Source organism: Thalassophryne amazonica, chromosome 13 (genome assembly GCF_902500255.1).
Source record: "Thalassophryne amazonica chromosome 13, fThaAma1.1, whole genome shotgun sequence".
In the NCBI taxonomy this organism is placed as follows: Eukaryota; Metazoa; Chordata; class Actinopteri; order Batrachoidiformes; family Batrachoididae; genus Thalassophryne; species Thalassophryne amazonica.
In genome coordinates, this window is record NC_047115.1 from 69054870 (window position 1) to 69068794 (window position 13925).

General features: G+C 43.4%; 1 protein-coding gene across 1 annotated transcript in view; it reads right to left on the reverse strand.

The window, feature by feature from the left end:
* birc6 (baculoviral IAP repeat containing 6) overlaps positions 1–13925 on the reverse strand; it is a 346340-nt gene that overhangs the window by 173906 nt on the left and 158509 nt on the right. The window contains exons 59-60 of the mRNA XM_034184474.1: positions 10582–10755; positions 1356–1555 (exon numbers count right to left, since the gene is read on the reverse strand). Coding sequence (XP_034040365.1) covers positions 1356–1555; positions 10582–10755 — 374 coding nt within the window. The remainder of the gene's footprint in view (positions 1–1355; positions 1556–10581; positions 10756–13925) is intronic.

A 13925-nucleotide genomic window follows, 5' to 3' on the forward strand; every position in this document is an offset into this window, starting at 1 on the left:
GCACATTAAAGCCAATCCATTGCATTAGCTTGTCACTTTAACACCCTGTTGTCCATGAATGCGCCGGTGCATGTAAGTGTACTTTTCATTATGTTTCTATTAACACATCATCTGTAAAATGGATTTCCCCTCGAGACAATCTTTAACTCACAGCCAATCCCAGAGGCCAGAGAATGTCACAAGCAGCTCAATGCTCCTCTCCTGTATTTTCAGCAGTGTGTGAGATACTTTACACAGAAAGTTCGACATCAGAACATGAGAAGAAATGCTTATTACTGAATATTTATATGATATTATATGATATATTTAATTCAGTCTTACACAAAAGGAATTAGATGTGGAAAAATGGGCGAATGAATTATTTTTCCAAGTGGATATACCAGTGGAGCTGTGGACTGCCTTTTTTCCCCCTCCGCGTTTATGCTTTATTGTTTTATCCGTGTATCATTGATATATTCACCTCTGCATATTTATATTGATGCTGCAGAATAAACTCAATCAATCAATCAATCAATCAGAAACAATATTTTATTTGTTTTAACAACATCTGTCAGAAGGCGTGTGTATGCGCATATACAAGCTTTTGAAAAGACCGGAAGTTACTTTTGACCGCGTGTGATGTGCGTGCACGCTGACGTCAACTAGATGTCTTGTAAATCACTCCAGAGGTGCGATCAGGTTACAAAAACAGCGTTTTTAGTTTTAGAAGTGTTTATTTCTTGCTAGCTTTTCCATAACATATGAGAAACATGTTAGATTTACACAGAAACGCAACAGTTTTGGAGCAGATTCTGCCATGTTGGATTAGTAGCTAGAGCAGAGAAAGACCAGCCAGTGACATCACAGTACTTCTCTCCTCTGATTGGCCCTCTACTCTGATTTGAAGAAGCCTCTGAAAATACATTTCATATGTACAGCTTCAATCAATGTATTCAGAAGCAACTAAAAAGTTTTTCAGTTCAGCAGGTGATTAATTTTTTAGCATTTGATTAATTTCTGGTTTTACTACATTTTTAGCCATCTCCTTATTTTCTCATAATTAACTTTTGTCAGCTGTCTAGTTGACAATCTTCAGGCCTTTTGGATTCCCTTGATTTTCAGGTTGTAGTTTTTCTGACATTTTTAAGGTTCATTATTTGAATTGTTATAAATGCTTTCAGACACATTTCTTGAATGAAAAGGTATGACTGTATATAAATAAAGCTTAAAAAAACATCTGACAATTATGTTTTTTTATGCTTGGTGAATAGTTCTTGGTGGGAGAATTTGAAGAAATATAAGGTTTCTGTTGATGGTGTGAGATGTTTGAGGTCCCACTGTGAAGCTACAAAATGAGAAATACTTCTTTCTCTCACCTGCTGAATGACATCAGGGTACAGCATTGGCAGCCGCTCTGCAATGAGGGCCAGGCCACCCATGCCAGCAAACACCTGCAGCGGCGACTGAATGGGGTTGGTGTCAAGCAGGGACTCATCAGTAGCAGCATCAAGACATTCCTCAGTGGGCATCATAGGTTCATCCTCAGGGCAGCTGCTGAGCATGTCACAGTGATCCACTGCAATGAGAGCAAAGAAAGGACCTGTCATATGTTTATGTATTGTCTACTGCCAGTGACCATGTGAAGAACTACTTTATTTGAAATTGAGAACGTACACTGAGGAGAATATCATCAATAACATGACAATCTTTGTATTCAGTAAAAACTTGATTTAAACAGGATTCCGCCATGTTTTGGACACACACAATTTTCCCCCTCAAAAAAGTTGGTTATTGAAAATGAGGGCTTTATTTGATAGATTCATGCTAATCACGTGTCACCTATCATTTTCATCCAGTGCTGGGTGTTTTTTTGTTTGTTGGTTTGGATTTCTTGTGGACATGTTGATCTAAAACCGAGGTGTGATCCAGCACAGAGTTGGCACTAAGGGTCGAATTATTTGGATTTTTAAGTGCCAATACCGATTATCAGAAGGTTTGGAGACTGATACCAATATCTGAGGACGATATTCGCATGCAGTAAAAAGTGTCAAAATTTAATACAACTCACTCTTAATACAACTTTCTTCAAACATTTTGCAGCATTTCTTTAATTCACACAAGCTTTCAACATGACCAAAAAGTGCAAGGAGCTATAAATAACATAATTATGACGTTCAACAAATAAATCAAATAATCAAATCAAATCAATACAGCAGTCTGCATATTGCCATATTCTGTACCAGTCTGTGGGACAGCAGGCTTCAGCACCGACAGGCTGACCTTCTCGAACAAATCAAGGAGTGTTGTAGGTGGGACATTACTGCAAACCAGAAAGCAGTGATTTATATTTAAAAGAGTGGTATGCGCTAATAGCTCCGCAGTGCCTGAAGTAAGGGGCCATTTACCCCCAATGATGGGTACTTCTCACACATCAATTGGTGTATGTGAACCAGAATAACTTAAAGTAAGTCCTATTTCATTCCACCTAACTGCCAGATGGCGGTGCTTAACACCTGGATTAGCCCACGCGCACATCTTATACCAACAAAGACACAATAGTGGGTGTGACATGGGTGACGTCAGCCAATAATATATAAGAAAGTCTAACCCAGCATCCGGTTCTTTTTTCCATATCTCGCATGAGAGCAGAAGGTCAAATTATTTCGGAACGCTTGTCTTGTCAGAGCCTTGCAACCTTTTAGATTGGTGCTGCGCATACGTGTCCTCCAGAGGATGCAAGACGACGACTTGTTTCCTCAGCTCGGCGTCCGCTCACGGTGAGTAAGCCTGGCTATTACGGGTAAACGACTGGTGGCTTAACTTGTTACTGTAAACGTTAGCAGGATAAGCCCGGATGTTTTGCGTTATCTTTCACCACTGTGGCATAAATGTTTAACTTGTTTCCGTTTATATTAGACACACTCCACCGGCATATTTTTTTTGACTGACCTACATGTTGTGTGTGTTTCCCCGAACATAGTCAGGCTGTACCGCGCCAACTTGGTTGCTCTGGTGTGAGTGTTTTTTCCGCTTCCTGCTCCACCGCCATTTGGTGGCTTGGCGTGTTATTAAAATTGACCTGCATATTACATGTGTTTCTCGCAACATAGCCAGGACGTAGCCAGGCCATACCACGTTGATTTGGCTGCTTCGGTGTAAGTGTTTTTCCAGCTTCCTGCTCCACTGCCATTCTGTGGCTTGGTTTATTCATTTGATTGAGCTGCATGTTGCGTGTTGCCTGTTAACGTACCACACTGATTTGGTTGCATGAGTGTTTTTTCCACCTCCTGCTGTCCCACCATTTTGATAGTTATGCTCTGCCATTTTGGTGGCTTGGCTCATTGCCATCTGTGTTGGTCCATGGACTGTTGGCGTATTATGTAAATTAAAATGCTGTTGCGAGTGTTCCCCACTCCGTTTATACAGCAGGTGTAGCCGGGACTGACCGCTGGTGTCTTGATTGAATTGAGCTGTATGATGCATGCTGCACCGCCATTTTGGTGGCTTGACTCATTGCCGATGGTGTCTGTGTTGGTCCATGGACTGTTGGCGCATTATGTAAATTAAAAGGCTGTTGCAAGTGTTCCCCACTCCGTTTATCCAACAGCTGTAGCTGGCATGCTGCACCGCCATTTTGGTGGCTTGGCTCATTGCCGTTAAAGTCACTGTGGCAGGAGTGTTTCCATGCTTCCTGCAACACTGCCGTCTTGGTAGCTGAGCTCATAACACTTGACATTTGTGTTAATTCACAGACTGCTGGTGTATTTTTTTTTTTTGTAATTAGACTGATTGTTACGAGTGCTTCCCACTACCCGTTTTACCATGTGTCAAAGGAATTGGCAGCAAAGCATATTGAGTGTGCTTCACTTACTGTGAACACTCATGGGGGGGGGGAATACAGTCACTGAGTCAGTCAGTAGGTCTGCTCAACTTACATAAGTATTTAACAGACTGTACAGTGCATCCGGAAAGTATTAGAGCTTCACTTTTTCCAGAATTTGTTGTGTTACAACCTTCTTTCAAAATGTAGTATTTTTTCCCTCAAAAGTCTGCTCACAACACCCCATAATAACAACATGAAAAAGTTTTTGGAAATTTTTGCTTTAAAAAAACTAATAAATCACATACATAAGTATTCACAATGTTTCGTCAATAATTTGTTGATGCACCTTTGGCAGCAATTGCAACCTGAATTCTTCTTGAATATGATGCCACAAATCTTGGCGCACCTATCTTTGGGCAGTTTAGCCCATTCCTCTTTACAGCACCTCTCAAACTCCACCAGAATGGATAGGGAGCATCACTGACTTTGGGAAGTCAAGCCCAAGACTGCAATCAGTTCTGATCGTGGGATCTGATGTGGAGGCTGTGGATTCCCACAAGTACCTCGGGCTGTTGCTGGACAGCAAACTGGACTGGACAACCCACACCAACCACCTGTACAGGAAAAGACAGAGCAGGCTGTACTTTCTGTGGAGGGTGCAGTCGTTTAACATCTGCAGGAAACTCCTGTGGATGTTCTACCAGTCTGTAGCAGTCAGGATCCTCTTTTACACCGTCGTATGCTGGGGGAGGACATCCAAGGAGGACACATCAGCTGGACAAAGTGATCAGGCGGCCTGGCTCTTTGGTTGGCATAAAGCTGGACTCTCTGGTGATGGTCGCAGAAAAGAGAACACTGGGCAAACTGCTGGACTCTCTGCACATCGTCATCAGCAACCAGAGGAGCCTCTTTAGCCACAGACTGCTCCTTCCCAAGTGCGGGACCAACAGACTGAATTTTTTTTTTACTTTCACTTTTGATGCTCTGTGTGCTTCTAACCCTGTGTGCTGTGATGCAATGCTGCTGAACAAAGATTGATCTAATCTAATTTCCAGATCTCTCCAGAGATGTCCCATTGGATTCAGTTCTGCGCTCTGGCTGGATGACTCAAGGACATTCAAGAGTTGTCCTGAAGCCACTCCTTTGATATCTTGGCTGTGTACTTAGGGTCATTGTCCTGTTGAAAGATGAACCATTGCCGCAGTCTGAAGTCAAAAACGCTATGGAGCAGGTTTTCATCCAGGATGTCTCTGAACATTGCTGCATTCACCTTTCCCTCAATCCTGACTAGTCTCCCAGTTCCTGCCACTGAAAAAACATCCCCACAGCATGATGCTGCCACCACCATGCTTCACTGTCGGGATGGTGTCTGGTTTCCTCCAAACATGACGCCTGGCATTCACATCAAAGACTTCAATCTTTGTGTCATCAGACCAGAGAATTTTGTTTCTCATGGTCTGAGAGTCCTTTTGGCAAACTCCAGGGAGGCTGCCATATGCCTTTTACTAAGGAGTGACTTCCGTCTGGCCACTCTACCATACAGGCCTGATGTTGTAGTGGTGATACTGGACAACCTCTACGTGTCGTCATCCACAGGTTTTCTATGGAGACCTGAAACAGCCAATCCCATCCCATGTGTCGTCATGTTGACAACAGCGGCACAACGTACTCATTAATGCATAAAGGGGTGTAGTGTGGGTGGCTCAGTGTGTGACGAAAGAAGCCTGAACACACCTCTCTCTTTGAGTCCAAACCAGCCAAGCTAACATAACCTTGGTTCAGGTGACTATTAAATCATATTTTTGTGTACTGTGTGGCAGTTCTCCTAATGATTTGCTTTGGTGCGGACATGAAAAGTTATGAGCCGCTGATTTCCTCATTCATCGTTCATTAATGGGGCGTAAATGATCACGCTACTGACAGCTGCTAAAAGTATGAGCATCGTTAGCATACAACATTAAATAAGACAAGTTTCATTCAGTGCAAATATTTTATCAGGGAGGCATTAGATGATCTGTTCGGACATTTCACCACTCAACAAACCAGATTATTCCAGGTGTTTGGAATAAAACACTCCAAATATCAGACACGGAATACAAAAACAGCAAGCAACTGCATCAAGTAGCCTCTGAACTAAAGATGCAACAAGAGGCAGAGACCCTCAGCTGTGCCACTCTCACATCCCTAATTTTACAGAACTTCAAAGTTTAAAACATCTTAAACTAATAACTTAGGAAAAAAAAATTCAATCCCCCCACAGTTGACACGGAGGAGAAAACTATAGAGCTCAAAACAGCTTTTTGTACCAGGCTGTAAACATGTTTATTTGTATTCTAAAGTTGGACATTTAACATGGACTCCTAGGGGAATGTGCATTTTTTTGACCCAGCCAAAAGTGCCAATTAAGGAACTGCAATTTCTTCTGGGAGGGCTTCTTGTGAGGCCATTGAAGTTTACCGCTTGGTAACTCCATAAAAACTACTGTATATTCAGCTCAGAAAATTTAGTGTCTGATCGACACCGGTGAAGATCACTGAACCCCTATTTAGGACAATGTTGGCATCTGTTTTTCATGTACATTGACCATAACATAAAATAAAGACAGACAAGTCTATTAAGTTGCTTTTGAAGTCTTCTTGCTAATCGCAGGGTCCTGGTGGTTCCTAAAGCCACTGCTGATTGCTTGGTGTCCCTCTAAATTAGAAATGGTTACTTGCCTCTTTAACAAAACTTCGACTTCAAAAAAATAAATTAACAAATCTAAGCCAATTGTAAATTCTTTTTAAGACAACCCCAATTTGGATTCAATGCTCACATGAGGAGGCTGCCAGCCTACCATGTTTTGTTTCCACTGAACAAACAAAAGTAGCACAAGCAGAACCTCACAGAAACTTCTAATCACCAGAGGCTCATGCACTCTCTCTTTCTCACTCACTTTTCATTCGTGTTAACATTATGCACTTGACAGTGCATTGCTCTATGAGCTATGTGCTGAACATACATACATCTTAAACTGTTTATACGGGATCGGGTCGCAGTGGCAACAGCTCCAGCAGGGAACCCCAAACTTCCCTTTCCTGGGCCACATTAACCCCCTCTGACTGGTGGATACCGAGGAATTCCCAGGCCACTGTGGAGATATAATCTCTCCACCAAGTCCTGGGTCTTCTCTGGGGTCTCCTCCCAGCTGGAGGTGCCCAGCAGGCATCCTCACCAGGTGCCCAAATCACCTCAGCTGCCTGCGTTCAACGCAAAAGAGCAGTGGCTCTACTCCAAGGTCCTCGTGCAAGACCGAGCTTCTCACCCTATCTATAAGGGAGACACCAACTACCCTCCTGAGGAAACCCATTTTGGCCGCTTCCACCGTGATCTAGTTCTTTCGTTCATGACCCAACCCTAATGACCATAGGTGAGAGTAGGAATGAAGATTGACCAGTAGATCAAGAGCTTCGCCTTTTGGCTCAGCTCCCTTTTCATCACAACAGTACAGTACAGCAAATGTAATACCGCCCCTGCTGTACCGATTCTCTGGCTAATCTTGCGCTTCATTGTCTCCTCACTCGTAAAGAAGACCCCGAGGTACTTGAACTCCTTTTCAGCACCTTGGAGTAGACTTTTAAATATGGGGACTACCAACCCAGTTTGTCACTGCTTAGGCACTCTCCCAGACCTCCATGCAATGTTGAAGAGATGTCTCATCCAAGACAGTCCCTCCACAACCAGAGCCTTCAGCATTTCTGGAGAGATCTCATCAACCCCTGGAGCACTGCCACTGCGGAATTACTGCAGTGACTTCCACCAGGGAAATGGATGATGATCCCCCACCAGCTTCTAACTCTGACTCTACTACAGAGGCTGCTACAGTCTGATGCAGGAGTTCCTCAAAGTGTTCCTTGCAGCGTCCGATTACCTCCTCAGTTGAGGTCAACAGAGTCCCATCCTTACTGTAGACAACTTGAATGGTTCCCCGTTTTCCTCTCCTGAGGTGCCTTAGGGTCAGCCAGAAACACCTTGGTGCTGCCCAAAAGTCCTTCTCCATGGTTGCTCCAAACCCCTCCGACCCCCGCTGCTTAGCCTCCCTCACAGCAGAGGCTGCCGCCCTTCAGGCCTGTTGGTACTTTACAACTGCCTCTGGAGTCCTCTAACATAACATATCCTGGAAGGACTCCTTCAGTCGGACAGCTTCCCTGACCACCGGTGTCCAAACATGGGTTCGGCAGTTGCCGTCCCTTGAGGCACCTCAGACCTTCAGCCCACAGCTCTCTGCTGTTGTTTCGGCAAGGGAAGCTTTAAACAGAAAAGCACCGCTTGAGGTGTGAGGCTCCTCCAGATATTCCCAGTTCATGCACACTATCCGTGTGGGCTTACCAGGTCTGTCAAAAGTTCTCCAGCACCGTCTGATCCAACTCACCAAAAGATGGCGATCAGTTGACAGTTCTACCCCCCTCTTCACCCAAGTGTCCAGAACATGCGGCCTCAGATCAGATGATACAATCATAAAATCAATCATGGACCTTCAACCTAGGGTGCTCTGGTACCATGTACATTTATGAGCATCCTTATGTTCGAACATAGTGTTATGTTTGAACATAGCACAGAAGTCCAATAACAAACAACCACTGAGGTTCAGATCAGGGAGGCTGTTCCTCCCAATCACGCCTCTCCAAATGTCTCTGTCATTGCCCGTGTGTGTTGAAGACCCCCAGCAGAACAATGGAGTCCCCAACTGGAGGCCCATACAGGACTCCAACCCCTTTCAAGAAAAGTGGTTGTGGAGTTGAGACTGTGCATGGAGGCGAGGCCCACCAGGTCTAACTGGTAGCGCTTCACCTCCAGCACAAGCTCCGGCTCCTTCCCCCATAGCTGAAGTGAGGTTCCACGCCCCCAGAGCTAGCCTCTGCCTCCTGGGTCTGGTCTGTCCAGGCCTCGACTTTCTCTGCCACCCATAGGACAGTGCACCCGACCACAGCATTTCTCTCTGCGGGTGGCGTGCCCACAGAGTGGAGATGGACAGTCTACGTTGCCTTTTTGGGCTGTGCACGGATGGGTTCCATGGCAAGCCCAGCCACCAGGCACTCGCTGATGGGCCCTTTGGCCAGGCCTGGCACCAGACGGGGGCCCCAGGATTCCTCCAAGGCAGGTCATGTTTCCTCTTCCATGTTTTTCCATGGAGTCATTCTGAACCATTCTCAGCCCGGCCCCTCACTTGAGACCAATTTGCCATGGGAGACCCCACCAGGAGCACGAAGGCTCCAGACAACACAGCTCTCAGGTTCACAGAGGCACACAAACCTCTTCACCATGATAAAGTGATTGTTCCTGGAGAGGAACACCACTGTGTGATGTGCTGATCATACAGAAGAATATTAAACAGTCAAAATGCCCTTGTTTACATTTATAGCACAACATCTAAGAAAGTCAGATGGTCAACTGAAACAAAGGGTGAAAGGCAAAAACATTTTCTGACGCCAACAAAGCCACCCCAGTTCTATTTTATTGTGCGGGCATGGCTTGGCTAGATTATGATTACATTAACCTCTGCTCGATTGATAGTGGTTTTGCTTCCAAAAAGTCACTTGTTTCATGCAGAGGAGAATTAAACAGAATGATAAATTGCTCTCTGCATCTCTCTCAATGGATTTTTGCAACCAAAAAGACTGGGATAAATCAAAAAGACTCAGAATGTGAATAAAGGAGTTTTTGAAAACAAAGACAAAAACATCTGAACTTCCAACAAGGTAATAGCTACAGAAGGAGATACAATTCCTTCCTTCCCCTCCACAAGAAGCTGAGGACAAGTGGCATAATTTGTCAAACTGCCCAAAAAATCATTCAACACTAATCCAACAAGGGGCACAAGACAGAAATTCAGTTGTGAGTGGAAGCCACTGAATATTAGATGTCATAATCACAGAGTTTAGAAACACTGACTCATCTGTGAAAGCAAAGGATTTTATGTGGTCATTCAAGCTTTTCAAAAGAGTGGCTAGACCCAAAATAAATAAATAACACCCCTCATTCACAGCACAGACAGACAATGACCTGAAGCCTACTGCAATAATAACCAAATGCATTTTTAATATGAAGGAGCGTAATGTTCCATTAATCCTGACCTGAATCCAAGCTCCTAGGAATTTCTTTTGGTGAAGGCAAGAACCCAGAGAAACAGAAGACAACTGCACTGGAAGGCTAGTGGGGAATTGTCAAGCATTGAAACAAACAAATAAACAAAAAAAAACCCTCTGTCATGGTTTCTGTGGGTTTCAGAAAGCAGTCATCAACTGCAAAGAACATGCAACCAAGTACTAACAAGACAACCAAATGGTAAAAAATACATCTGTCACTTCCAAAAGGGCAGCGAGTAACCTTGAGTATGTCAAGGTCTTGGCAAATGGACAAGGACACTGGGCACTGTACATTTGTGTAAGGTTTCTTTAAAGTATATCTGTTTTCTTCAAAATCAGTATGGTCAGTTGGTTCTGCAGCGTGGAGTCCATAAAGTCCAGAAAATGCAAACATGGTTATTATATACGTAACTGTAAAATGTTCATCCGATGACGATGCTTCATGAAACTTTGAACCAATACCCCTAAATGATTATATTTTACATTGGACGTAAGTTGATCAGCATAGGATAAAAGTGGAAAAATGTCCCACTTTGCAAAACCCATGACCATTTCATTGTAGCTGAACCATTTAGCATAAGATATCTTGAATTTAAATCTATGGTGGTGTTCTTTGATTCATTTTTTTTTTTGTTGGGGGGGGGGGGGGGGTACCTTTCTCAGTCCGTAGTCTCTTGAAAGAGTCAGTCTTAGAAAGCCCGGGGTCAGAGATGACCTTGGAACCCAGTTTGACTGTGAGGTTGATGGACTGGTAGCCCTGTGGCATCTTGCGGTCATACAGGAGTGTCAGCAGCTGAGCCAGCGTCATCTCTGATGGGAGGGGCTGACCTAAAGTGGAAGTAAGGGGGAATTTGCATTATCAGCAAAATATTACTCAACCAAAAAAATAATAAAAATCATTTTTTCATACTGAACCATGAGCTGTGTACAGTTTTTAAAAAAACGTGACTTCTGCAAAATGGACTGAGATATATTGTCTTGTTCAGATATTTGTTTTTATATAAGGGCTGAGTGGATACTTCTCATTTTATTGGTGCTTTGTATGTAACGTGACATGGATTATTCATCACATTTATGTTGCATTGCATTTAGCGTGTAAATTTGATTCCATTTACTGTGCAAATTTGGTTCCATATGCTTTGTACCATTGCACACTGCGAACCCCGCCCATGCACACACTATTGGGGGCTGCATTTAGCTAAACATGGCAGAGTTTGTTTTGCTGAGGGATAACGATTTTAAGGAGCTAATTGATAGTGCTAATTCTTCTAACACACAAACACACACAAAACAATTCCAATACATTGTAAGCCGTCTGGAGGCATGAAGAGGATGAGGAGCTGGACTTATTTCATTCCGACAAGAATTAAACTTTTTCCAAGTTGAATGACAATAATTTTGGACTCCTATTTAATGTTCATGTGAGACTGTTGACGTCAAAGGACCAACACATCAAAATGTAAGTCCCTTTTCTGTTGTTTATAAATTAATAAAATATCAAATGACAAGGATCTAATTTAGCCATTACAAATAATAAATGTTTCTACATTCTTTCAATGGAATGAATATTTGATTTGGTGAAAGCTGAAACGTACTATTCAACACGGCTTCGCCTCGTTGAATGGAACATTCCAGTTTTCACCTCATGAAATATTCGTACCATTGAACTCAAACATTCATTATTTGTAAATTAAATGTGATTTCTCAAAATACAAAGAAGAACTTCAGGTAGAATTAGAGCTGTAGCAAACTATCGATTATGCTGACCACATAAATACAACACCAATTCCAATGAAGTTGGGACATTGTGAAAAATGTAAATAAAAACAGAAGTTTTTTAATAATAAAAAGACTTGGATTTGCAAATCCTCTTCAACCTATATTCAATTGAATACACCACAAAGATATTTAATGTTCAAACTGATAAACTTTATTGTTTTTGTGCAAATATTTGCTCATTTTGAAATGGATGTCCAACAAGTTTCAAAAAAGCTGGGACAGTGGTATGTTTACCACCACTGTAACAATCTGGATGGTCTTTTTCCTCTTTTGTCCGAAGGACACGACGTCCATGATTTCCAAAAACAATTTGAAATGTGGACTCGTCAGACCACAGCACACTTTTCCCCTTTGCGTCTGTCCATTTCATATGAGCTCAGGCCCAGAGAAGTTGGCGCCGTTTCTGGATGTTGTTGATGTATGGCTTTCGCTTTGCATGGTAGAGTTTTAACGTGCAGTTGTAGATGTAGCGACAAATTGTGTTAACTGACAATGGTTTTCTAAAGTGTTCCTGAGCCCACGCATTAAACTCCTTTACACAATGATGGCCGTTTTTAATGCAGTGCCACCTGAGGGATCAAAGGTCACGGGCATTCAATGTTGGTTTTCGGCCTTGCCGCTTACATGTAGAAGGTTCTCCAGATTCTTTGAAACTTCTGATTATATTATGGACTGTAGATGATGGAATCCCTAAATTCCTTGCAACTGAATGTTGAGAAACATTGTTCTTAAACTGTTGGACTATTTTTTCATGCAGTTGTTCACAAAGTGGTGATCCTTGCCCCATCTTTGCTTGTGAATGGCTGAGCCTTTTGGGGATGCTCCTTTTGTACCCATTCATGACACTCACCTGTTTCCAGTTAATCTACTCACCTGTGGAATGTTCCAAACAGGTGTTCTTGACCATTCATCAACTTTCCCAGTCTTTTGTTGCCCCTGTCGCAGCTTTTTTTTTTAAAAATGTGTTACAGGCATCCATTCTGTTTTTATTTACATTCCACACAACGTCCCAACTTCCTTGGAATTGGGGTTGTATGTCTTGTTGAATAGAAGACATCATGTGTTGTACTTAAAGCTGGAAATAACGGCTTTTTAAACAGGCCAGGATCTTATTTGTTCGTTCCCTTCACCATTCTTTCTCCCAAAACATGATTATGCTACAATCAAAATACTTCAGTATTACCCAATGTCAGCTCTGTGAGTCTGTTTGACCAAGAGGCCACTCAGAGCATGGGAATTTGTGGAGTTGTGGCCGTGTTTTTTGCTTTCAAAAATAACTGAAGTAGTCATTACAAAATAACTATTTCTGATTCACCACTTCGTTATCACTCTTTCACTCGCTCGACCCCCTGCTCTCTTCCATGCTCAAGCATGAGCTGTAAGGAGGGCCCAACATTGATTGGTGTAGATTTCATTTAAAGTCACAAAGTATGTTGTTGTAAACAACTTTTGTTCTGCAGATAAATAAAACTTGCCCCAGTGTGTCAGGAGTTGGTCACAATAATAATCAACATGCATTTATGGAAGACTGCGTAAATCTAACCCCTAGGTCACACTGCCTCTGGTGTTACCGTTGTGGGGTACGGATGCGGGACCCGCAGAGAATCCAAGTCATTAAAAAGATATAAACCTCTCTCAGTGGCCATGGAGCTCTGCAGCTACGGTTACTGAGACCCTGCAGCGCTGCGGATTTTTCCGCAAAAAGTCTATCCTTGCGGGCTGCCAGAGCGCTCCGCATCAAAACATCGAGCATAGTCTCTGGACCTGTTGCTGGAGTTGGCCGCAGCTCTGCACAGCAGACAGGGAGGTGTGAGTGGCCCGCTGCGGCGCTTACCGAGGCCGCAGACTCAGTAAGCGCATCGGAGGCAGTGAGAGCAAGGCCTTACAGTGTCAAACTGTGTGGGCTTTGGCACCTGTCCATTGCCCATCAATCAGCACACAAGACACCGTGTTCTTGTGGCTGGTGGTTCCACATGGAGGTGATATTGTCATTTCTTCACGCTGAGCCCCACTGAGCATCATGGCTACAAGCCCGACAACAAGGTGCTCGCACATGAGATGTTGAAGTCTCTGGATGTTGTGTGGCTGTCAAGGTTGACACATCTCTACAATGTTGCATGGAAGTCTGGGACAGTATCTCTGGACTGGCCGACCGGGGGTGGGGACTCCATTCACGACCAGTCACTCAAAGTACTTCATTACTATTGGCGCAAGTGCTT